At 33.4% G+C, this 26,692-nt stretch overlaps 1 protein-coding gene and 1 long non-coding RNA gene across 5 annotated transcripts; one reads left to right on the top strand and one right to left on the bottom strand.

Moving 5' to 3' along the window:
• Nucleotides 1–3,036: 3,036 nt before the first annotated feature.
• On the top strand, nucleotides 3,037–15,632 carry LOC126722918 (transcriptional activator DEMETER). Of its 3 annotated transcripts, none has more exons than XM_050426078.1 (21): nucleotides 3,037–3,201; nucleotides 3,661–4,143; nucleotides 4,225–4,555; nucleotides 5,490–7,289; nucleotides 7,397–7,750; nucleotides 8,508–8,598; nucleotides 8,685–10,116; nucleotides 10,282–10,361; nucleotides 10,516–10,600; nucleotides 10,686–10,777; nucleotides 10,851–10,919; nucleotides 11,027–11,063; nucleotides 11,172–11,254; nucleotides 11,925–12,386; nucleotides 12,701–12,737; nucleotides 12,824–12,881; nucleotides 13,124–13,263; nucleotides 13,386–13,451; nucleotides 13,688–13,802; nucleotides 13,887–13,925; nucleotides 15,243–15,632. In XM_050426078.1, exons 2-21 carry the CDS (start codon nucleotides 3,856–3,858, stop codon nucleotides 15,356–15,358), a joined length of 5,775 nt encoding a protein of 1,924 aa, XP_050282035.1. In that variant the 5' UTR covers nucleotides 3,037–3,201; nucleotides 3,661–3,855; the 3' UTR covers nucleotides 15,359–15,632. The 3 variants fall into 3 exon arrangements, with proteins under 3 accessions (XP_050282035.1, XP_050282034.1, XP_050282033.1); XM_050426077.1 differs by having other exon boundaries at nucleotides 4,210–4,555; XM_050426076.1 differs by having other exon boundaries at nucleotides 3,661–4,555.
• LOC126722919 (uncharacterized) lies at nucleotides 5,382–25,178 on the bottom strand. 2 transcript variants are annotated; one of them, XR_007654068.1, is made up of 5 exons: nucleotides 24,978–25,178; nucleotides 18,398–18,542; nucleotides 6,982–9,430; nucleotides 6,109–6,343; nucleotides 5,382–5,948 (listed from the first exon to the last, which is right to left on the bottom strand). It is a non-coding gene; the product is annotated as an uncharacterized LOC126722919 (long non-coding RNA). The 2 variants fall into 2 exon arrangements; XR_007654069.1 differs by having other exon boundaries at nucleotides 18,398–18,534.
• Nucleotides 25,179–26,692: the final 1,514 nt, after the last annotated feature.

The following is a 26,692-nucleotide window of genomic DNA, read 5'->3' as shown; positions in this document are numbered from 1 at the left end:
GAGGTAACTTGTCTTTTGATATCTTTTCATCTGCAATATTTAACCTGAACAATAGATTAGATCCATTTCAAATGAACAAATCCTCTTATATTTCATATGGTCACTCCATGATATACCTCTAGTTAAGAAACTAGAAGAGAAGTAGATGAAATCTAATCAATACAGACTCAAAATAATAATAATAATACAAATTATGACAAAATTTAGCTACAAAATTAGTTGTAGAATAAGGTTACAACCTTACTTTATATCTTTTTATTTTATATGAATTTTGATAAATCTATCGTTAGATTACTTCTTCTTCTTCATATATCCCCCATGATTGCAAAATTTCTAGAAAATTAAAGATTAATAGCTATGTCATCAATAAATTGTTTAAATTGCAAGTTTTTGTAGTTTAAAATTATGCATAAAATATAAGGTTATAGATCATATAGTAAATAACATCCGATTAATACAAAAGTTTACGTGTGTATTAAGAGTGTAAAGAACATGCAACTCAACGGTTAGATCAAATTATTAAATTAGGTAAACTTTAAAAAAAAAATGGTCTTTTGGGTAAATCAAGAGGTCTTAAGTTCTATCCATTATACTGTCGATTTATGGGTTTTCAAGGTGTCTCACGAGTAAAATGTAATATAGTATAGTTAAAAGCCGGAACACCACTTCCTTTTATATATATAAAAGAATTTAACAAAGAATATTAACACTCCAACATCTAAGTCATACAGTTTTTTTTTCTAGGATTTCATTATTAGATGGATAAAATCTTTGAGTAAACATACCATGAAACTTTAGGTCAATTCCATTTTCCTTTTAAAGGGAAGCTTAATTGTTATCAATATTTAGGATTAACATGTTTAAATAAAATAGAAAAATCAATTCCATATGTTCAAAAAAAATCAATTTTTGATAAAGAGAAAAATGCCTCTCCTTCAAGAAAAAAAGCCAATATATATAATAAAAATAAAAGTCCGGCGGCTGTTTTCCATTAATTCACATTAACAAAGGTTGACTATTTGTTGGACCCATATATGTAAAAGTGAATTAAATATTCTTAAAAAAATTCTCTGATTAAATAATTATTATCAAAAGTTGATCTTTTAAATAGGACCCACAAATTTTGCATGCCAACGTCCAAGATGCAAATAAAGCACGTAGTCCATGCAAACTCTCATAGATTCTCTTTATCTCCGGTAGTATTATATAAATATATTTATCTTTTCTTTTCTTTTCTATTATTCCAAATTTTTTTTTTCCTGTTGTGGGCCCACGTTTAGTCCCTGCCCGAAGTGGAAGGTAACAAAAACAAAAGTCCTCGGTTTTTCGGTCGAATCACGTGTTTAGGTCATGTAGACGCAGCCCAACCACGCGTTACACGCATACTTATATGGTAAAGAAGAAGACAATTACCATTATACCCCTACCTGTTTAACAAAAACAAAAAAAATGTACCAACTCTCAGAGTTTTCAGTCGACCGTTTTTAACTACTCATTTACTTTTTTACTTAAATGGAAGAGACTGTTTTTTTTTTTTTTCACACCCAATCTACAACACTTAAATAAGTTCAAACAGAGATAAACACCAAAGATGTTACTTGTTATCTACACCAATTTATACGTGTCAAGTAATTTAACCACACCAAATTTATACATGTCAAGTATTTAAGTTATTTAAACACACGAAATTTATACATGTCAAGTATTTAATCACACCAGATTTATATATGTCAAGTAATTTAACCACTCTTACCAGGAAAAAAGGTAACTTAACCACTCAATTTTTTTGTAAAGGGGTACCTTTTCTTTACTAGTAAATAACAAATCCAACCCTACAAAAATTACAAGAGATATTATGTGAATTTCTTGTGTATTAATTTACCCAAAATATATATATATATATATATATAATGTAGCAAATTAAATCCAACCCATTAATCCAATATATATAGTTTCTATAAAATCATAGAGATTTTTATCATGCCTTGTATTGAATTGTGTTATATCAAATATATTAGTTTTTAGGTATGTATCCATGCTAGTTTTATTCTGATAAGATACACAATAATAACAATGATATGCATTCCAAGATTTATGGTTTAAATGTGCTTTGACTGAGTCATACGAAATCCTCTTAATGTAGTAAAAAAAAATTATGAATCTACTACCATTACATTGAGATAATATACTTGAACCATGGATTTCAAAACCGTAAATCACTTTATAACTTTTATTAAATACAAAATGGTCCAATAATCAAAAAAAAAAAAATATATATATATATATATATATAATGGTCCACATTTTTGTTGAAGCCACTAAAACAATAACTAATTTAGTACCTTCATCTATTGTACAGCATATAAATGTATTAACTCCTCTCGGAAAATAAGTAAACGAGTTAAACAATCTCAGTAAAAGAATATCTGCTTTTTCAATGGAGACATTATCGTTATTCACGAAAAAAATAGAGACAAAATAGATTAGTTTGGTACACTTTAAAAAATTTTAGTCAAAGTAAACTAAATATTTAATTTGCTGATATATATATATATATATATTATAGAACAATAAATAAAATATTAGTGTTAATAAATAAATTATTACAAGCGGAAAGAATTTTTAATTTATTAAAAATTTAATATAAAACTGAATTATTTATGATAAAGAGGTTTCATGTGCACAACAAAGTGCTCTAATTCTACTAGTATTAAATACACATTATTATTATTATTATTATTTTGGAGTTAATGACAATAATGGTTAACAATTAAAATCAGTGCCATGCTGTACTCTTTTTTTTTTTAATTTTTTGTGTTTCTTCTATGCAATCAAACAAGGCAGTGTTTTAAAATTAGGCAACAAAGGCAAGAAAAAGGTGATTCATAATTTTGTAAAGTCATTAACCATGAAGGGGTGTGCCCAGTTTATAAAATACAAAGAGGTGTGCCCCAACAAAGTATTGTATTTTTTTTTTTTTTTTACTATTATTTCGTATTCGTTTATATATAGTAAGGTGTACTTGTTTGGTTTCTTTTGCTGCCCCTTTTCCTTTCTCTCTCTCTCTACTTTCTCTCTCTCCTCTCTCTCTCTCTCTCTATCTCTCTTTCTCCATTAGAGACTGACGGGATTATTTTCCGGCATTGACTCAGCTCAGAGGGACCCCAACTCCGGCTACCAGACTCACTGCCAGATCGGCCGGTGAGCTCAACAAATATATTATAACCATTTTCATTTTCATGTTTAATTCATGCATATTGACCAAGACCAAATAAGTTGTTATACTTCTTCCATATCACAACAAGATTCTTTCAAGATTTTGTTAAAGCCTTTTTTTTGCCCCCATGATCCTAGCCATTTAAACCGGATTAAGTTTACCCAATTTACTACTCAAAATCAGAATTGTTGTTATCCATCAAACACATACCACTTCTGCTTTCTTTATTATGTTTCCTCTCATGCTTCCATGTTTTTTTTTTTCATTGAGTAAGATATAGCTGGCTTCACTTGTTGGAGATTTATCTGGGAAACATATTGATTTCTCCAGCGTTTATAACAAAGATGCTATTGTTTTTCACCTTTTTGGCTCTTTTTATCCGGAAGGAAATTTTATTTATTTATTTTTCCCATTAATCTTTCGCTGTCTGGATGCATTTTCAGTGTCAGGTGAAGGTTGTATGAGAGAGAAATGTGTTTGGGGGCTTTGGAAGAGTAGAATTCAGGCAAATGGGAAAAAACAAAACAAGGGCTGTCAGGGTTTTGGCGCTTAGCAGCAATTTTTTAGCTGCTAAGAGGATTTGAGTTAAGAAGAACAGAGAAGTGGAAGAATTGTGCAGGAATTCCAAGGGGACGAGAATGAATTTTAGAGGAGGAGTTTTGATTCCACCTGATAAGCAACTTCAATTTGTGGATTCATGGATACCTGTGACACCAGAGAAGCCAATTCCAACAAGATCTCATCCGATCCCAGTCGACCGGCTCGGGAACCAACTGGGGACACCAAATTGGCATCTGGCCGGAGAGGTGCAGAATTGCAATGGGTTCGTGCAAAATTTGAACCCAATTGGACAGGTAGTTCAGAATGGAGGATGCTATGGCTATGAAGGAGGCTTGGCTGAGAAAACCCGGATGATTGATCACATTGTAAGCCCCTATACTCAGACCTTTGATAATGACACCACTGGTTGGAAGACTAACCCAATAACACAGCTTCTGCTAATGCAGAATGCAGATTTTCTAGCCACTGCAAACAGAGGCCTCAACAGAAGTGTAAACATTGCCTCAGATAGACCTCTGATTCCAAATTCGCGTTCTCAAGTTGACTGCAACCAGAGACAGAATCACTCTGGTACTCTGTTTCTCAACAACCAGAATCACCACTCTGGTTATACCCCCTTGAGTAATTTGGCAAATACACCTCTGATTCCGAATATGCATGCTCAAGTTGAAAATGGAAGAGATTCATATCTGGGTAGCTTGTTTCTCAGCAATCAAAATCACTACTCTGGTTCAAAGCCAGTGAGCAACGTTGACAGCTTCTCCCAGATTCCTCTGAGTAAGTGATTTCTTCTCTCTCCTTTAATTAAGACTGCCAAATATAAATTATTCAAAGAAGATCGTTTTTATGATTTTTTTTTTTTTTTTTTTTTTTTTGCTCATTCCTCAGTGATGAAAAAATAGTATATGAAGTGGGAAAAAATTATTAAAAAAATAAATAAAGTAAAAAGACCAGATCAACATTTGATGCCATGTGGAAATAAATCAGTCAATTTCTTGCAGTAGCTCTTAATCCCAAATCTTTCATTAAGCATGTAGTCGGGTACTTGTATTTCTACATCAAAACTTTTTTTTTTCTAAGTATATTTCCACATCAATGATACAGATTCACAATAGATGACTGCTTGCTTCATGGGGATTATTTATACGATATGAAAATTGAATCATTTCTGCAGAAGTATTTTAACATTTACCCTATAATTTCTCATAAAAAAATAAATAAATAAATAAATAAAGTACTTCCAGTTCAATTTATGTTTGACAATTCTTTTGCTTTTGGGGTAATATAAATAAAAATTGAAATAATATAAATCATTGTGATTTTTTGTTACTTATAATGCAATTGAAAAAGAACAATCCATTTGGCATCAAAGCGTCACAACCACTATGATGATACAAAACATTCATCTCAGTTGTCATTATAAAATGAAAAACACTTGATTTGTTTTGTGGTTGTCAAGTGGCAATCAGGAAAGCAAAGGGCATTTTAATCATGCTGCTATTTTTTCTTTTTAATATGCCAAAAGAATCAATGACATGACTGATGCTTGCTGTAATCAAAGCAAATGCTATAAGAAACAAAATAGTTTATTGCAATGTCAAAAGAAAGAATAACTTCATCTCCATTGGATTTGCAAAATGTTTCTTTCATTGTTAATTTGCTTTTCATTAAGCAACCAATTGAAAACAACAAAAATGATTTTTCACTACAGATGGATTCCTTGTACCACACCAACCGTACTATGATCTGAATTCTCCACCAAAAGAATCAGATGGTGTCTCTGGTGTTACCGACACCCTCCAGTTCAGACCAATAACATTAACACCAGATCAAGTCAGCAAGTTGGAGAACAACCAGCTTTCTGCAACATTGGACTTCACAAGAAATGAAATCTCAAGTTATGAGAAAGACAAGGAGACTTTAGTCACATCAACAGAAAACCAGGTACCTCAGCAACATAGTGATGAACTCCTGCAGAGCATTGTAGACTCGTCACCTGCTGCCATTTCTACACTACACCAGGAAAACAAAGATTCTGAGAAGGGAGATTTAGGCATTGATCTGAACAAGACACCTCAACAGAAACCACCAAGACGAAGAAAACACAGGCCCAAGGTAATCACTGAAGGCAAACCCAAAAGAACTAGGAAGCCTGCAACTCCAAAAGCTACTGCAGAGAACCCAACAGGAAAGAGAAAATATGTACGTAAGAATGTTCAGAAAGAACCAATAACTGAACATGCAGATGCTACAAGGGGGACGACAGATCCTAAAGATGGAACTGCAGTAAAATCATGCAGAAGAGTTTTAAATTTTGACTTGGAGAATACCAGAGATGAAAGCCAGGGCAAAGTAGATGGTCAGCAAGATTTGCAGCATAGAAATCAAAGGACCTTCATTTTGAATTCAGACACTCAAGCTACACAATTGTGCTCTGGAACATATAGTGTGAAGTCAGCTGTGCAGATAGACCAACGGAATGAATTAATGGTAGAATACCAGCCACCTGGAACCATAAGCAACCTAACCCCTTCCATGAATCCGTTACAGACTGACTGTAGATCACTGCAAGAATGGCGAGCAAGTGTAGCCCAATTAGCTACAACAAAAGACCGGCAAATAGAAGATTTACGTGCCATTGAGAGAAATGTAGAAAAGGGATATACTTATCCCACCCAGAACAGGTGCAGAAATGGATTCACTCCCATACAGCAACAAATTCATGCAGAAGGAATGGACCAAGTTGTCTTTCAAGCGAAAACTAACCGTGAAAGCATTGAGAAAGCAATGTCCACCCCTCAACCAGAACAAAATTTTCAATCCAATTTGAGTGCAGCAAGGGGGTACAAGAGACAACATTCTCACACTACGGAGCACATGAATCCCAGTATCAAAAACCCAATGGGCTCATTGTTGTGCCAAAAGATATCTCAAGTGCATGAACGTCACAGAAATGGTTGCATTGTTAGCACGGGTTTTTCAGAAAGCCACAAAAAGAAGAAAATTGAGAGTGGATTCCATAAAAACATCTCTGGAATGCATTGTGTTACAGCAGTTGAAGATGGTTGGGGAAAAGTTAGGGCAAAACATGGGCATGATACCAATGCAAATGACAGTACTACAAAAATGAACCATGAAATTTTGAACTCCTACTTAGAAAGTAACGAAATTGCATTGAGATTAAGTGAGGTAAACAAATTTACCATTGACAGGACCAATCACTCCATGGCTGCCAGAAACTTTCTGCCAATGCAACAGTTTTCATCTGAACTGCATTCACACACAGAAAGGATGGGAGAGACCAACAGCCTAACTCTGGTCCAAAGCTTTCCTTCCCTAGCTGACATTCAGGATCATAACCTGCACCAGCAATCCCCCCCCAAACAAGTTCCTGAACTGGAGAATGGACAGTTACTCCAAACTTCCAGTGTGAAGTCAGCTAGAAGAAATAAAAAGCTGAAAAACCCAGATGCCAATTATGATCTTCAGAAATCCTCAGCAAAAATACAAGGTAATTTCCATATTATAAAAAAATTTACTGTAGCATTTTGTAAGATTCCATGTAATATATTAGTATGTTTTCCGCTCACTATATTGATAACCTCTTGATGTTTATAGGTCCACCAGCATACCACACACCTATTGATGAGATAACATATAAAATGGAGGGTCTTCATCTTAACGAGGGAAGCAACAAATTGATAGGGCAAGAGCATAAAGCACTTGTCCTATACAAAGGAGATGGTGCACTTGTTCCATATGGAGAGGTTGAATTTTTGAAGAAACGTAAGCCACGGCCTAAAGTAGACCTTGACCCAGAAACAAATAGACTTTGGAATCTTTTGATGGGTAAAGAAGGAACCGAAGGCCTTGACGGAACTGACAAGGGGAAGGAGAAATGGTGGGAAGAGGAAAGGAAAGTTTTTCGTGGCCGAGCTGACTCATTTATTGCAAGAATGCACCTTGTTCAAGGTACAGTCCTAACAATTTTAGCCTCTCACTTCAAATCATAATCAAGTCTTCTGCAATTCACATATTTCAACCTCAAGATAGTCAGATCCCTTTTGAATTTTTTATTATGGCATGCTCTTAAAATTATTTAATAGCAGAGCTAACTGAAAACATAAAAGAGTTGACACATCAGAACAAAACCAGAAAGAGATGTATGAATAAACACAGAGTATTACAAAACTAGAAAGTCACTATATGAAGTTCAAAAGATCAAATATTAAGAAACAAAGAATAATATGGGAAACAATTGGATAAAAAAAACCATCACTGAATTGCAGAAATTGAGAGAATGAGTTTTTCTTTTAGAATAAATTCTCTAAATAAAATACTTACCAAATGGCAAATTTGCAACTAATAAAAAATTTGGTAGGTGTTATGTAGAAGAGGCAAACAGAGAACCAATGATGAAGAAAGTGTACTATGCATGGAAAATGTAAATCTAACTCAGTTTAAAAAATAATAATAATGAAAGATGAGAACAGAACTGGCACATAGAAATTTAAATCAATAAAAAAATAATAATTAAGAAAAAAATTAACAAAGAAGGCATAGATTTAATGTAGTAGAGCTCAAATTAAAGTCATCAGAAAGTTTGCTAAAAGTTTCTATATGACAAATATTATATCTAATGTGAACCAACTAAGAAAATCAACTACTTACATAGAAAGTTATCCAAGTAGATGATATTAATCATAAAATAAAATGACACGCTTCACAGGAGATAGACGCTTCTCGCGATGGAAAGGATCAGTTGTTGACTCAGTGATAGGAGTCTTCCTTACCCAAAATGTTTCAGACCATCTTTCAAGGTAATTTATTATTTTCACATAATTTCACAACCAAATTTCCCATGAAGAGTAAACGATGTTAATGATTTCTTCCCTTCTCTTTGCAGTTCTGCCTTCATGTCTCTGGCAGCACGATTTCCTCTCAAGTCAACAAGCAACAACAGGACATGCGACAACATTGGGACAGATACACTAGTTGAGGAATCAGAAGTCTGCATTATAAATCAAGATGACACCACCAGATGTCTTGAAAAGGTATCAAGTCAAACAATCTACAATGGAAGCTATATGGCACACCATGAATTAACAGAGCATCAAAGAGACAATGAAACCACAGGAATAGAAAGGAGGAGCCTAATGGATGCACATAGTCAGAGCATGGAGGAAGAAGTCATATCATCACAAGATTCTTTTGATTCCTCAATCATTCAAGGCACTGGAGGACTAAGATCCTCCTCAGGCTCCAATTCAGAAGCAGAAGATTTTATAAATGGGGGCAAACACAGTGAGGTTTATTTTCCAACTTTAACAAATCTTCTACAGATGGAGAAGACCACATTCCAGGAATTTTACAGCCATGAAAACAGTTGTCCACTTATGGATGAGGGATCCAGGTATGGGCATAAGCAGTCCGAATATATAGAGCATGGCCAGAAAATGTCAAGATTGGACAGAGATGATTCCAATGGACCTTCTGCATTTACTTATCCAAACAATCCTGACAATTTACAAATGCAAGTACAAGTGGCTGCTTCAGATAACTACCATTCGCACATGATCCCAGACACTAGAGTACCTGAAGTAGAGGATTTTGAAGCATTGAGTGAGGAAAGCATATCCCCCTGGTCTTCAACTGCAAAAGATGCAAATGGCAAAGGCTTTAGGACCAAAGTACAAGAAAGAAGCAGAGCTAAAAACACAGTGCAACAGAATGGGCAATTGCAGTGTCAAGATACCCCAAGAATGGGCCCATATGTACCATTAAGCAACCACTCAGAGCAACAAGAAAGTATTTCTCAACCAGTACTACACACTGTACATAATCAACCATCCTGCCACAACCATCAACATGATATGAAGGCCCTTCAATTGCAAACCCCATCATTTACAGAACCTGTACAACCTGCTGATGCACTGGCTAAAAGCCAGAATAATGCCATGCAGCATGTCCTAAGTGTCCCTAAACTCACTGAAACTGCAGAGGAGAGAAACTCTGTAGTAAATAAGCAAATACACTTGGAAAATGGATTGTTTGAACCAAATTCAAATGGGCAAGCTTATTCTTCTGTTCAAGCATATAGTGGAACAAATGCAAAAATTTCAAAAGCAAAAAAAGGAAAGGTGGAGAACGAGAAAAAAAGTACATTCGACTGGGACAGTTTAAGAATGCAAGTGCCAGCCAATAGTAGGAACAACGAAAGAAGCAGAGATGCACTTGACTCACTGGACTATGAAGCAGTAAGATGTGCAAATGTTCTTGAGATATCTAACGCTATAAAAGAGCGGGGGATGAATAATATGCTAGCAGAACGAATCAAGGTACACATTCTAAACTAGTCTTCAAAGCTTTCTTTTTTGCAATTATCAGCTTCAAGCAGCTTCACAAATACAGCATTATTTAACACACAATTTATTCTTTACCCAAAAAAAGTAACAATGGTTTCACAATTTTTTATTAGTAACACTGGTTTCAAAATATTGCAGGCATTCCTAAACCGAGTGGTTAGTGATCATGGAAGTATCGATCTGGAATGGTTAAGAGATGTTCCCCCTGATAAAGCAAAGTGAGCCATTCCATAACCGCCTCACTTCTAAAATATTACATGCTACCACCACTAAGTTAACAATGCTTTACGAAACACAAAGTGGTCCAAGTCTGGAAAAAATACTGTACTGCATCTAATTGTAATAAAAATAAATTGTCATTTTTTCTTGCAGGGATTATCTGTTAAGCATACGAGGGCTCGGGTTGAAAAGTGTAGAGTGTGTGCGGCTTTTAACACTCCATCATCTTGCTTTTCCAGTAAGATTTATATTAAATCTACTTCCCGTGTATAAGGGGTGAAGAATATCTGTCAATTAACATATTAATTAATGTTTTCATAAAGGTTGACACTAATGTTGGAAGGATAGCAGTTCGATTGGGCTGGGTTCCTCTCCAACCCTTGCCTGAGTCACTTCAGTTACACCTCCTAGAACTGTAAGTACATATGCCATTTAACGATAACTAAATCCTTCCATTGTTCAGAAATGATAATCAAAATCCTACACAGGTATCCAATGCTGGAGTCAATTCAAAAATATTTGTGGCCAAGATTATGCAAACTTGATCAACGAACACTGTAACCTAGCATCCTCTCTCATCAATTTTTATTATGCAAGTATTTTCACACAAATAATTAGGATAAAATAATTGCTATTACTGACAAAGAAACCATTGCTACAACAGGTATGAACTGCACTACCAGTTGATTACTTTTGGAAAGGTATGTAGCAACATACAGTTTTCATATGCTGTTGCATTCAACAGAATATTTGTAATTACCAACTAAAGAAAAGGAAAAAATTTGTCACATGCTTTGATATCTATGCAGGTTTTCTGCACAAAAAGTAAACCAAATTGCAATGCTTGTCCAATGAGAGGAGAGTGCAGACACTTTGCAAGTGCTTTCGCAAGGTTTGCATTCCAAAATCTGTCCTATTGCTATCGCTACTGCCACCATCATGAAGGCATATAATCTTACGACAATTCATCAGAACTACTAGTATTCTCCATAAAAAAATATTCAAGCCTCAATGATTTGACAACTACAATGCCTTAAAATATATAAATTAGTATTTAATTCACAAGGGCCCAATAATATTTATAATTATAAATTAATAATAGCTAAAAGCCTTGTAACTCAACTAGCACTTCCTAATACTTCTAATAGAGACGTTCAGGGTTCAAATCCCCTCCCCCAACTATCAAATTATCAAAAATAATAATAATAAATAACTACCAGTGGCTCCTAGTCCTATAAACAAGAAGTAATTAATTCTTTTGTGATATGACCCCAGATGAAATTTAAAACCTTTAAGTAATTAAGGCATGTGAACAAAAAGGCAAAAAAATGAAGAAAATCTAGAAGAACAAAATGCAAGTCACCTTATCAGAAAATTGAAGGCAGAGAAAAAAGAAAGACCATTGTTCTCAATACCACCCAACTAAACTTCCCACATGCATGAATGGCATATACTCTTAATGGAACGAAACGCTTTCTTCTCAAGACCTCTAGCTCATCTTCCCATATATATGAGTCACATATTCTCTTAATGAAACTGACAAAAAGCCCTATTTTGTGCAGTGCAAGGCTTGCCCTGCCAGGGCCAGAAGAGAAGAGTATTGTGAGTTCATCTGTTCCCATTGCAACCGAGAGAAACCCTGCAGTAGTCATCAACCCCATGCAATTACCTCCACCTGAGAACAACTCACTGAAAGTAACAGGATATGAAAGCCGCACATGCGAGCCAATAACAGGATATGAAAGCCGCACATGCGAGCCAATCATTGAAGAACCAGCAACACCAGAACAAGAATGCATAGAGGCAACAGAAAGCGACATTGAGGATGCATTCTATGAGGATCCTGATGAAATTCCTATCATCAAACTCAACATTAAAGAGTTCACAACGAATCTTCAAAATTACATGCAAGAGAACATGGAACTTCAAGAAGTTGACATGTCCAAGGCTTTGGTTGCCATAAATCCTTCTATCCCTACACCCAAACTGAAGAATGTGAGTCGGCTACGAACAGAGCACCAAGTGTAAGTAGATATCTTCTCAAAATCTTAAATCCAAGTAACTGGGTTGAGCTGGATTGGATACAGTTCAAATTGATCCTCCTGAACTGAAATCCAATTTGAACAAAGCTATCGAAATCCATATCTCTTGAATATTACATCATAATCATTGAATATTGCTAGCAGAAACTTGCAGCTTCTAATCAAATATAAGATAACTCTAACCCTAGTAGGAAAGACCCTCGGTCTTTCAAATAAGTAAAAAATAATATATATTGTGATAATAAATATAAGTCTGCATGATGCAGTCTGACAACTTCCATCCTGAAATGATGCAGGTATGAACTTCCAGATTCACATCCACTCTTGGAGGGGGTTAGTAAATCTCTAAAATCTAGAATTATTAAGCTACCTTTAACTAGAAAACTTGGTTTTATTTAAGCATTACCAAAAAAATGCAGATGGACAGACGAGAACCCGATGATCCAAGCCCATACCTTCTTGCTATATGGACACCAGGTAAGCACAAAACATAAATGCCTTGAGTTGCTATTGAGATCATCCAATGTAATTAATATGCTACAGATATTAATATATCAACATGCTCATAAATAAATAAAAAAGATATTAATATATCAACACAGTCAGAGCTAAAGATAAAGAGAAGGGGTGACCAGGACCAGTCAATATTACTGTCACCAAAATAAGGTGTAACATTTTTAGCATCTAATTTGAATCATATTTGCAAAATTTGTAACTAGGGGAAACTGCAAATTCAATTCAACCACCTGAAAGAACGTGTGGATCACAAGAACCTAACAAATTGTGCAATGAGAAGACATGTTTTTCATGCAATAGTGTAAGAGAAGCTAATGCACAAACAGTCAGAGGGACACTGCTGGTGAGTGAACTCCTTCTAATGATAACATAGATAATCATTAATTTAGGAAAATAAATCAGTAAACATGATAGACAATTTCTAATTTCTAATTGTTTACTGATGTTTACATTGTGTCAATACAGATACCATGCAGAACAGCAATGAGAGGAAGCTTTCCACTCAACGGTACCTACTTTCAAGTTAATGAGGTAAGTTTATTAAAACAATATGCTCACTGTACTAGTTCTGGAGCACAGCTGGAAATACTACCAGCCTGACCTTGTGAGTGTCAGAAACCTGTACCACATCCTATCGAACTGATCAAAAGCAGTCTTACCCTCATGAGATGGGAGAACTATTTATAGTTTGGTCCCCTTCATGTTAGTAAAAAATTTTAAACCATTAATTTCATGGTTTTCAAACCAAAAATTCTACTATCATGCAGGTATTTGCAGATAATGAATCTAGCCAGAATCCAATTGATGTTCCAAGATCATGGATATGGAATTTGCCAAGACGGACTGTATACTTTGGAACCTCTGTATCAACAATTTTCAAAGGTAAGAGAATATTTATATACAAGTATTTACTACATAGCTATCCCTATTTAAACAAAAAGGAAGCTTACAGAAAATGTCTATCAGGCCTATCAACTGAGGGAATTCAATACTGCTTTTGGAAAGGTATGGAATTCTAACTTCATTTATTCACCTCACATTATCTGCTTTTGTAGAGAACATCTTATGCCATGCACATATTACAAGAAATAAGAAGAAACAATACAAAGACACTTTTAACTTCACAAAAATGCACTTCACTTTTCCAAATACCACTTGCTCAAACATATAAAATATTATATCGAGGAATGGATCATATAAATTCCTGGAAATTATAAATAACCTTTATTTCAAATTTGCAAGAAACCAAAGGGTATAAGAAGTTTGTAAATCAGTTTTAAACCCTTCTGTTTTTTTTTTTCTTCAGGATGGTCAGTTTTAGACCTAATTTTATGTAACTAATTAAGCAAGGTAAAATGAGTGGGTGTATGTGTGTAAGAGAGAGAGAGATAGAGAGATTTGTGAGTACTATATTGAGATATCAATAACAATATAATACATAATAGTAGCTCACTATGACAGGATAGGTGAATTGCTCTTCTAGTTTAAAAGACAAAACATAGTTGACATGGATAGACTTACACCACCTAAGTGGTTGACTGAGGATTTGTATTTAAGGCCTAGTCTAATTCATCGTGCCTGTCTAAGAATATTATGCATATCCAAACTGTGATAAATTTACCAGAAAATGTAATAAAAGACATATGAGAGAACATTAACCAACCCAATAGGAGTCAAATGAGTCCCCATAAAAATATGAGTGAAAAAAAATAAAAAATAAAAGGAAATGCTTCAAAAGATTTGAACCCAAGACCAACACTAACCCTACCAATAAAAAAATGTATTATAATGCTTAAATGGTTGGAATGTGTAATCTACACTGCCTAGTTGGTCTATCAATCATCATGAAACACATAAGAAATACTCTATGAGCCACATTTTCTACTTTCAGAGTGCTGGCAACTTATCATACATATTCTTCCAAAATCTAAAAGATCAAATATCCATATAATTTTCCCACCACAAGAAAAATGTGTATAATTGCTTAATGACCCCCCCCCCCCCCCAAAAAAAAAAAACACCCCAAAAAAAAAGAAAAAAAGAAAAGGAAAATCTTCAATATTTCCATGTGCAGATGACATAAATAATTGACTTCTTTAAGCATAGACCATCCCAAATGGCCAAAACTGTGGTATTCAAACGGTTGATTGTTGTCAGAATACATGTGAAATTGCACTACATAGCAAGGTGTCAACTTAAATTCTTTATGGCAGGGTTGTTCTGTTCATATCATTCAAGGATTAGCATCAGTTCCTACTTGTTTATAAGATACCAATATTCAACCATGTTTCACTTCCTAATCTTAAGAAAATTTATTTGCAGGATTTGTTTGTGTGAGAGGATTTGACCAAAAAACACGAGCACCGCGACCTCTAAAGGCCAGATTGCACTACCCAGCAAGTAAGTTGGTCAAAACAAAAAATGAGAACAAAAGATAAACTGGCCATGATGCAGAGATGATTACCTGCAGAAGGTACAAACCGAGGTTGTTGGAACAAAACAAAAATGTTGCTGACTGAGAGAGAAGGAAGATCATTTACTAACAGATTGTTGTCCATTCAATTCTTCTTCTAACATAAGATGCAGTTGCTCCAAGTTAGCCAGGCAACAGAAATTTTCAAGTCAGTGTTAGATCCTCTGACAAAAAAAAATGTAATTTGAAATTATGATCATTATTTCATTCTTGCTCAAAACAGAGCCATTCTTCAAAAATTAGCCAATGTCACTCTCAATAAAAAAAATTACCTAGTAGAACTCACCTTTAGTTATCAATAAAAAGATAAATCATTAATCGTGAGAACGAATGTGTAATGCATGAGTGTGCAACAACAAAACTTTCCAACGTAATTTAGCAACACAAATGCTTTTGGATTTTGGACAGCTGATGAAACTTATCAACATCACAGCTAACAGAACCACGTGTTAATTTCTTTTCCTGGATGATTAAAACCACATGAAAAATATTTTAGAGAACAATTCTCAAGCCCACATTTTGGAGTCCACCAAAGATGACTAAAATATTTTAGACACCAGACATATCAGCACACGATGCAAAGTTCCTATGTTATGACCAAGAAGCTGACGCAGATACAATATCCTGGGTTTACAACAGCACATTATCTGGCAAACTAGTTCAAACCCAAGTTTTAATAATTCTATGAGAGGAAAACACAACAATGAAGGTAAGGAAAAGTACAAACTATATAACAAAGCCAGTGAGTATCTAGTAATCAATCAACATTGCCAATCAAGAATTGACATTACCAACAGAAACTGAATAAAAGCTGGAGGATGGGTTCTAGGAGTATAGTTTTTAATTTGCAAGATGAACCACTGGGCTTAATGTGCATTGACATCCCCATTCATAAGCTCAAGATGATCTTTATCTGTTATTTGCTTGGTTGTTGGTTATTTGCAGATCTCATTTCTGTCTTCTTTCAAGAATTAATCATTATTCTTCTTTTCATTAGTTAATTTTGCTGTTTTCCCCTTTAATTTTTTGAATGGGGATGCTTTTGTCTACTTCCCATGTACTAAGATTTCCACCCACCTTCATTTGGGGAAAAAATAAACCCTTAAATTTACCAAAATATACATAACTGAGAAAAAACAGAAGTAAATAATTGCTTCTATTTAAATAACTCATATCTAGCTAAAATAGACCACCAGTTCTATTATAAAGTTCAACAGAATATAACTCAGTCAAACATTTTTTTTTTTAATTGGTAAATTAACAATGGATCTTGAGCCCACAAACCCACCATCTACCTGGGTTAGAGCCCATCGGTAAAATAACCAACTCAAACATCCTAAAATGATATGCAATTATTCACTCTTTTTGGATTAGGAAGAAATATACATGTGGACAATCAAAAGATCACTGCAGATCAAGTCTTTATCAAGTAGACAATCAAAAAAAATTCTAGATGATATAGTCTAACCAGTAGATGGGTTTAAAGGCATTACTGCAACTCTTCTACTCATATGACCAACATCAAACGATAAAAAAAAAGCCTCAATCAGCCACATGTATTCTTTTCCTCAATTCTATTTCACCCAAAGTCAAAGTCTATTTTTTTTTTAATTAACATATCCTTTTTAACTACTTTTACAAAAGTTATTTTTTATATTCCTTTACCTTTTTTCATTCCCCCGACTTGAATCAACTCACTATTTCTTACTAGCGCATTAATCACTCTCGACTCTCCTCTAAACATGACCAAACTATCTCAAGCAACCCTCCATCATATTTTCATCAATAAAAGTCACCTCTATCTTTTAGCAAAACATTTCAAATCTCATCTATCCATTTATTTTCACTTATCCATCTTAACATTCTTATTTCAGCTACATTCATTTCATGGACATGTTGTTTTTTAACAACCCAACATTCTATACAATAGAGCATAGCTAGTCATATAGTAATCTTATAAAATTTTCCTTAACTTCACACAATACTCTTAATGTGCTTCTCCACTTCATCCACCTTAATCTAATCCTATGATTCACATCCTCTTCGACCTCTCCATCTATATGAATTATTGATCTAAGATATCAAAAGCTCTCACTTTTTTGTATCTCTTGACCATTAAGTCTTATTGCCCCATCATCATTGTTTCTACTTTTACTAAATTTACATTCTATTCTATATGCCCTGTTTTAATCTTACTTAATCAAAAGCCTTTAGATTATAAAGTGTCTCACCAAATTTCTAACTTCGCATTAACTATACTTCTAGTTTCATCCACTAAAACCATATCATCTTCAAAAAAAAACACTATGAGACTTCCTCTTAAATCAAGTTAGTGAGTTCATCCATCACTATTGCAAAAAGATAAACTTCATGTTGATCCTTGATGCAAGCCTATAGTGATAAAAAACTCACTTGAAATGCCTTCACTTGTTCTCACACTAGTTACAACTATGTCATACTTATTCTTAACTAAATTTTAGAGGAACTCCTTACTTTTCCAAAAACCCACCACAAAACCTCTTTAGGGACCCTATCATATGCTTTCTCTAGATCAACAAAAACCATATGAAGATCTTTATAAACCTCCCTGTATTTTTTCATTAGATGTCTAAGTTAGAAAATAGCTTCCATGGCAAATTGTCCTGACATAAAGCTAATACATAAAACCAAATTGATTCTCTGATATTGTTGTTTCATGTCTTAAACAATGTTCAACCACTTTCTCCCAAAGTTTCACAATGTCACGGTAATTTATACAATTTTGAATATCCCTTTTTGTATAATTAATCAGATACAACAACCAAACCTTAATCCCTAAATTTTGGAGTCAGGTAAAGAAGATAATTAATTGGATCCAATATAAAAAGATTAGGCACAAGGAGGGCTTTGTGTGTGTGCGTATAGTAACAAGAATTTTCAAGCAAAGCTTAGCTACAATATCCCTCAATGATAATGCGATATGCTTGAAGATAGGAAAAACATAATGCTTGAATCATGATCTTACCTAACACAATGGATGGGGAAAATCTGTTACCATCTTCCCTTTATTACTTTAAGGATAAGGCATCTGGAATTGGAAGCCGAGGAATATCTATTAAAGCTTTCTGTGTTCATTTGAAGCCATACCACTGGGACCTATCCCTGTAATACTTTAAGAATTCAGGAAGAAAAAATTAATTTATGGTGCATACTAATCATTCTACCAAATCCACCAAGATGTAAAGCTCATACATCTGACGATCCATTGAAAGCTAATGAAATTATCACCCATGTTATATGTAAAACATACACCGCATCATCCTTTCTACTATTTTAAAGACTATTAAGGTAAAAAACTCAAAATTAATGGTTAACAACCATCTAAACAAGATGAGACATTAGGCTCCAAGTCTTATAAAAAAATTCATACAATGAGTTTTATTTCTTCTTATAATATTGTGGCAAACCTGTATCCTGACTAATTATTTACCATAAGGCAGAGTCTTCAACCATAGATGACACTCTCACTTCATTTCATGCTTTCATGCATCTACTTAAAAGAATTCATCTTGGCTTCTATATTCTGAACCCTAAATAGAAGATAGTGCATACTAGTTCTGATTCTATTCATTTTAAAATAAATAAATAAATACTCTGTGAATTAGTAAACAATCAAGGGTAGAACAAACAAGAGACACCCAACTGCAAAAGAGGCTATAAAGAATCTTGGGGGTGGGGGGGTGGGGGAATATTCACATCTTTTAAAACTTAATAATCTAGGAGAGCTATATTTAGACATTTTGTGAGGGGAAAAAGGGTTCAAATTGAAGCATGACTTTGAAATGTTCGTTAATATTTTCTAATCAATAACTCTAAAGCCTTAAAATGAAGAAATATACACATAGTACCATAATTTTTCAAAGATTTTTTTATTTAAAAAAAAAAAGTGTTCTTGTAAACCTCATTTCCTCGTTATAACAATTTCATGTACTTCCTATTCAATCAAACTTGCAACATTAACAACTTGCTTTTTATCGATCAACTAAGCAACTACAAGGACAAGCATATTTGGAATGGTTATAAAAATCACATGAGCAACTTAAGAATAATTTTCTTAATCTGCAAATCTCAAATAATATTAAATGGTTGTCTAATAGAGCAAACCTATTATCACTTATACATAATCAATTAGTCATCACCACCTAATAAGGCACCCGTGATTTTTGTTTTCTAACCTTGTATTGATCCAATCACAAATTTGGCGACCTCATCAATGAATACTTCTAGCTCACAATCCTTATCAATTTATTTCAAATCTTCCACAAGATCCAGGTTTTCCCTGTACTAACAAGAACCCTTTTTTATAAGTCAATAGTTACAACGACGGAGGAAGGAGGACTCGAACCCGGGTTCTCCTAGTAAAAGGAGAGTATGCTGTGCCACTAAGCTAATTGGCACTAAAAAAAATCAGTTTTTAATAGCCATTTAAGACTTTCATCTTAATCAATATAATAATTCAGATTTTTCTAAAAGAGAGTATGCAGATTAAACTTCTCCACACTGCAGAAGCTTTTCAACCGATGCAACTATTTTTTTAACCTTCATTATACACAAGTTTCAGAACTACCATGCTTTTCTTTTTCTTTTCTTTTTTGGATTAGTAAGTTATACACACACAAAAGTGGGAGCTTTGTGTACTAGATATGGCCTTCTAGGAAAGGATTTAACAATAGTCTATATAAAGGCTTTATTTTAGTAAAAAATATACATAATAATATTGATTCTAATAAAATTCCAGCAGCTTATTTTAAGCTTTGAGGGTGTGATTGTTTTCTACCTATGTGATTGCTTAGGAAATCCTAGGTGTGATTGCTTAGTGTTTTATTCAATGTATTTCTTGTTCTACCCCCTTTCAACCCCAGACAGTCATCAAGATTCAACCTTTTCTAACCTAAAACCCCTAAACATCAACTCTTATTCAAGAACTCATCAAAAAATCTATTTGAGGGTTGAATTCTTGAAGATCCTACATCACAAATCATGGTCAGCAACTGACCACTGCCCTTCTGCTACCTTAATGATTAAAACCTTGAATATTCCCAACATTCTCAATCAATCAAGTTCAATACCTTTTATATATTTCCATGAAGGTTAAATACATGAAAAGCACAAAATAATTTGTAAACATGGCAAGATCTAGAAACATAGTTATGGAAACGTGACAACATAAGGTACAGGTGCGATAAGAATTTTTTATAATAAAAAAATTCATATAGCATACTTCATTTTTTGTTAAATTCTTACAAATTCTAAAGTTGATGCACCACAAACTTGCACATCAAGAAAGAAAGCATCATTAACCAGAAAGATCAAAATACAAGAAAAAAATATCAAAGAATTGTCAAATAACATTTCATTTTTCTTCTAGAGAAATAGTAATTATAAAAAAAACACAATATTGCACAGAATTTCCAAAAATATATTCAGTTCTTGGAAATGTTCAAATATTTGGGCAAGATGTATCCTAAAAATTATAATCTTTTGAGTTGTATTGTCATAGACATTTTAATGTCATTTGAAGAATTTATAACTGCAAGCAAAATTTTTAGAATTTAAAAAATCTAAGTCAAATATCAAAACCTAAAAGATATACTCAGTTTAATTAAGAGGCACATTTTATTTCCTCAAACTTCTCTATGAAAATTTTAAGAAAGTCGTTGCATCCATATCAATGCAATGCATGAAGCAAAATATTTTGTTAAACATCTTAGCTAAACCAGAACAACTAATTTAAACCTTTTATTATTGGTAAGTTACTCAACCTAACCTAACATATCATGAGTGAAACTGATACAGGTTTGAGTCGCATATTTAACATCGTTTCTTATTTCATTAATGGACTAGAAAAAATTTGAACATTCAGCATACAATATGAAAACCTGAGCTGTAGACATTTGAAACACCAACTTGTTTCCTTGCTCAAGCTTTAAATTACTACTGAGTTTTTTAAACAATAAAAGAAGTAACTTATAAACAAGTACATACACATGCAACAACAAAAAAACATATAAAATATATTAAAATTAAAAATTAAACTATGCCTTAGACATCTGCCCAACTCGACCTTGACATGCAGTAGTCATGCCTCAAATAAACTTTTCAAACACATTTGAATGTTTCAAGAGTAGAAGCTTTAAATTTTTTCAGTAGGTATCCAAGAGTAGAAGTTTAAATTCTAATGTCAATTACATGTTGGAAATGACTAAAACATGGCTTGAATGCAATTAGACCACTCTAACATCACATTCCCTTTTTTGGATAAGTACAATATTCCCTTCTTCTTTTTTTGGAAAACGGGGGTTTGTTATTGGTATCTCCAAAAGTCTACGGTTTAAAAAATTCAATAGTATAAAAACCAGATTCATTTATTTGTTCTTGAATTGAAATTTGAGAACATAAACGGAAAAAAGACAAAATTTTAACCTTCAACCTTCATATAGTTCATGTGTCTGATCTCCATGTCTGTTATGGAGATCCCTATTACATATTCTAACTAAATATGGTCTTGCTTCTTTTCCCTCTTCACAGCCTACGTCATTTATTACACAGGTTACAGGTCAACGTCTACACCCTACAGTCAACTTTTCAGTAAGCTAATAATAATTATCCCATGATTAACAAAATGTTAAAAACTATTTTGGAACTGCACAATCAAAATTGACACTTAATTAGTAATAAATTTTGGAACTTTTTAACACTATTTGTAATTAGAAAGAAATCTTACCCATCCATGCGCACAAAATTATTGGAAAAATAATATAACTTTACAATTGACATTTCAATTCAAATAAATTTCAATTAAACAGGTTTATTGCGTAAACTAGCAAACTCACCAACATTTATGCAAATAATTAGTGATCCTCGTCAACATTTTAGGGAACTTATTGAATTTTTTGTTTCCTCTTAAAATGAAAACTTTGGATATGTTTGTCCTACCAATATTTTTTTTTTTCTAACAAGTATCATTTACCAAATAACTTTTTGTTCCATGCAAAGTAATAAAAAAGGATGACATAGTTGAGAATTTCAGCATTTGATCAATCTCAGCCCCCTACAATTATAAGTTACTGGGGGGTTGATTATTGGGCAAATCTAACATGATAATCCTCTACAGAAAATTTTTACGGTAAACTGCTTTTTTGTTGATCACTAGCAGTACCTTTAGAGAAGAATTAATTAAAAAGGTCAAATAACTTATTAGGTAGTGAATCTATAATACCTGCAGTACCTTATTAGCGAATGTCATATTCTTCAAAAATCTTGACCAAATGAATACAAACCTATAAGAAACCGCACACCTTTAATTACCAAATTTCCATATGCCAAGTAAGCTAGCAACCACCTCTTACCAATATCCCTTCTCAGAATCTTTAATTTGTTTTACTTTAAACCTTAAAATGAATTCTCTAACCATCCACATGGATCATGCCTGCCACAGACCATTATTTACCTATTGAAAGTACCTGCATGAAAAAGTACTTACTACCCTATATAAATTCTATCCACGAATTCACTGGAACTCAAACAAATAGTGTATCTCAAAGAAAGAGAATAAGAACAAGTCAAAAGCATCCAAAGCCTTACTTGCAAATTTCTGCTTGCATCCATCGTCCATAAATCGAATGCAAGACAAAAACTAATCATTAAAAGAAAGAAAAAATTACCACCCAATTGTTTCTAGATAAAACTTGGTGTTACCAAATTGTGCTTCATAAATCTTGACCAAATGAATTCGAACCTATAATACACCGCACACCTTTAATTACCAAATGCCCATATGCCTAGTAAGCTAACAAGCACCTCTCTCCTATATCCATCCCCAGCATCTTTAATTTGTTTTAGTTAAAACCTTAAAATGAATTCTCTAAACCATCCACACGGATCATGTATGTCCAAGGACCATTATTCCTTTTGAAACTACCTGCATGATGTATTTACTAACCTACATAAATTCCATCCACAAACTTCACTGGAAATCAAACAAATATTGTATCTCAAATAATGACAATAAGAACAAGTCAAAAGTATCCGAAGACTTGCCAATTTCTGCTAGCATTCATCCTCCATAAATTGAATGCAAGACACAGATTAATCATTAAACAACAACAACAACAACAAAAAAATTGATAATTCAAAGTTGGGGGAAGGGGAATTTGAACCCAAAATGTCTCTATTGGAAACGTCACAAGTTGCCAGTTGAGCTACAGGGCTATTGGCATTAAAAGACAAAAAATTACCAACTAATTGCTTCTAGACAAAACTTGGTGGGAATTGTACTCTTAAGTAACTTAATCAAAGTCATTCCATTCTCTTTGAAGCCGTTTGGTTTGTGGAATCTTGGATCCCTAGAATCTTAGATTCACCAAATTACATTCCTAGGAATAAAAGATTGTTTCATTATTACAGTCTCATACTTGACAACAATCAATCTACGCCATTAAACAAAACGCGCAACAAACAAGCACACCTTCCATACAAAGCAAACCAAACTAAAATGGTCAAAACTGCCATCAAGACACATCATCAGATAAATTATCAAAGCGGCACCACAAAATAGAACAAAATCAATCCAAAATTCAAATACAAGCATTTGTTTGGTTTGTGGAATCTTGGATCCCTAAAATCTTAGATTCACCGAATCACATTCCTAGGAATAGAATATTCTTTCATTATTACAGTCTCGTAACAACCCGACAACAATCAATCTACACCACTAAGGAAAACACGCAACAATCATGCACACCTTCCATTCAAAGCAAACCAAACAAAAACAGTCAAAACCGCAATCAAGACACATCATCAGGTAAATCAACAAAGTAGCACCACATAATTGAACAAAATCAATCCAAAATTCAACTAGAAGATCCCTAGAATCTTAGATTCACCGAATCACATTCCTAGGAATAAAAGAACCTTTCATTATTATAGTATCATAACAACCCGACAACAATCAATCCACACCATTAGGCAAAACGTGCAACAAACACAAGCACCTTCCATACAAAGCAAACCAACCAATAACGGTGAAAACCGCCATCAAGACACATCATCAGATATATTAACAAAACAGCACCACAATATAGAACAAACTCAATCCAAAAAAAATTCAACAAGAAGCACACTCCGTAATCCTCTGTTTGGCTCTTGAGTAAAATGAGGGAACACAACTATTACTATTACTAAAACCTCGAATCTTACTGAATTAATTCAAGTACAAAGCGATCAACAATTTGATTAGTCCCAATCTTCTAAATTCCTCTACTGAACCAGCTCAAGTACGAATCGATGAACATTTTGCTCATTCTAGATCTAAAACCCTTTCAATTTCATCAAAAAACAACTTTAAACACGATCAACTATTTTTTTTTTCTTCCTCCATAATTTGATCACTCTATCTTTTAAATCTTTTAAGTTTTAAATTCGCTTCGTTTTCTGAGCAACCAAACAGAGAGAAAAAAAAAAACCAAGCAAAAACAGAATCACGAAAGAAAAACAAGAGCTAGGGTTTGAGAAAGAGAGTTTTGGATGAAACTCAGAAAGTATACCTGTTTGTTTGAATTTGGAGTGAAGTAGTGGAGGCAGAGTTACTGAGAGTTGTTTGTTTGTTTGTTGCTTGTGGAAATTGTTTTAGGTAATGCGGAGAGAAGAGAGAAGTGAGGGAAAACTAAAAGAAAGAAAGTGATGAGATGAGGATTGAGGAGATAAGAATTTGGAGTCGGGGATTGGGAATCGGGAATTAAGGGGGGAGTGGGGGAGGGTTTTCGGGGAAAAAAAATATAAAAAAGAGTTTTGCCATTTGCCGCCTCTTCGTCTTCCCTCCACAATTCCACATTGAAACTTTTGGATTTTGCTGATTGGTGGGTTCATGGGATTTTTGTGATACCTTTGTCCACGTGGGTGCATACTAAATAAAGCACTACCTTCTATTCTTTTCTCTCTCTTTTTTTTTCTTTTAGGATTTAGAGGTTTTACTCCTTCTTTTTTCCTTTGTTTTTTATGAGATTCATTTCACCCTATTTACGGTCATTTATGTAATTATCTTGTAAAGTACTACTCCCTCTGTCCCATTTTGTTTGTCCTGTTTGAAAAGTCAAATTTTTTAAAGGAACATCATTTATTATCTTGTCTACCTTTTAAAAATGTATAAGTTTCTAAAACTACCCTTAAATAAATTTATCAAAAAATTGAATTAGTAAATTAATAGGGCTATAATAGGAACATTAGTAAATTAATAACCTTTATTTTTAGAAACAGGACATTATTTTGGGACATCCTTAAATGAAATAGAGGACAAACAAAGTGGGACGGAGGGAGTATTATTTAGGGTCCGTTTGGATTGAACTTATTGTTACTGAAATTGAAAACTGAAAATACTGTAGCAAAATAATTTTTAAATGTATGAATAGTACCGTGGGACCATTTTTAATATTTTTTAATGCGTGAACAGTGCTACTACGATGTGTGAACAATGCTGCTACAGTACATGAACAGTGATTTTTGTCTCTACCCAGTAACTTCATGTGGTTTTACTGTTCATGCGCTGAAAAAAAAAAAAAAAAAAAACGCTGAAACTGAAACGCACAAAACGCACAATCCAAACGGCCTCTTAATGGTTTATTTGGATTGTAGGAAGAGGAGTGAAAGGGAATTTGTCAAAAATTAGACTAATTTCCTGTCAACTCTACTCTACTTAAGAGTTTTAAAAATTAAAAAGTAACAGTACTGTACGATCTACAAATTACATATCAATCAAAAATCAAGTGTAAATAAGAAAAATATTTTGATAATATAATTATTTTCGCATAAATTTTAAATATAAATAAATAAAATAAAAAAAACATATCTTGTTTTACTGGATTTTTATTAATAAATTTATTAAAAATAAATAATGAATTTTTTTAATTTCTTAAATTTTTTTGGTATTTAACTGTAGTTTAAATAGTATTCCAAAATCCTTGAAATTTGTTAATTGAGTTTTAGTAAGAGAAAATTATTTTTTATTTTTTAATTATTTATAACATGCCACTAAACATAACAGGAATGTAATTACTTGCCATAATATAATATATATATATATATAGAGAGAGACAACTTTGTAGTTGCAATATTCCAAAATCCAAAAAACAACAACTTTCTAGTAATAGTAAAACAATTTTACCAAACCTCCAAAATTAGTGTAAATAGATAAAGAGAAATACTGCTCTAGTTTCAAACGGTTGCTTTACAACTATTTAATGCATAAGAGGTGAGGATGACATTG

The sequence above is a fragment of the Quercus robur genome, chromosome 4 (genome assembly GCF_932294415.1).
Source record: "Quercus robur chromosome 4, dhQueRobu3.1, whole genome shotgun sequence".
In the NCBI taxonomy this organism is placed as follows: Eukaryota; Viridiplantae; Streptophyta; class Magnoliopsida; order Fagales; family Fagaceae; genus Quercus; species Quercus robur.
Note: the sequence above shows the minus strand (reverse complement) of the source record. Positions and strands in the feature narration are given on the sequence as shown.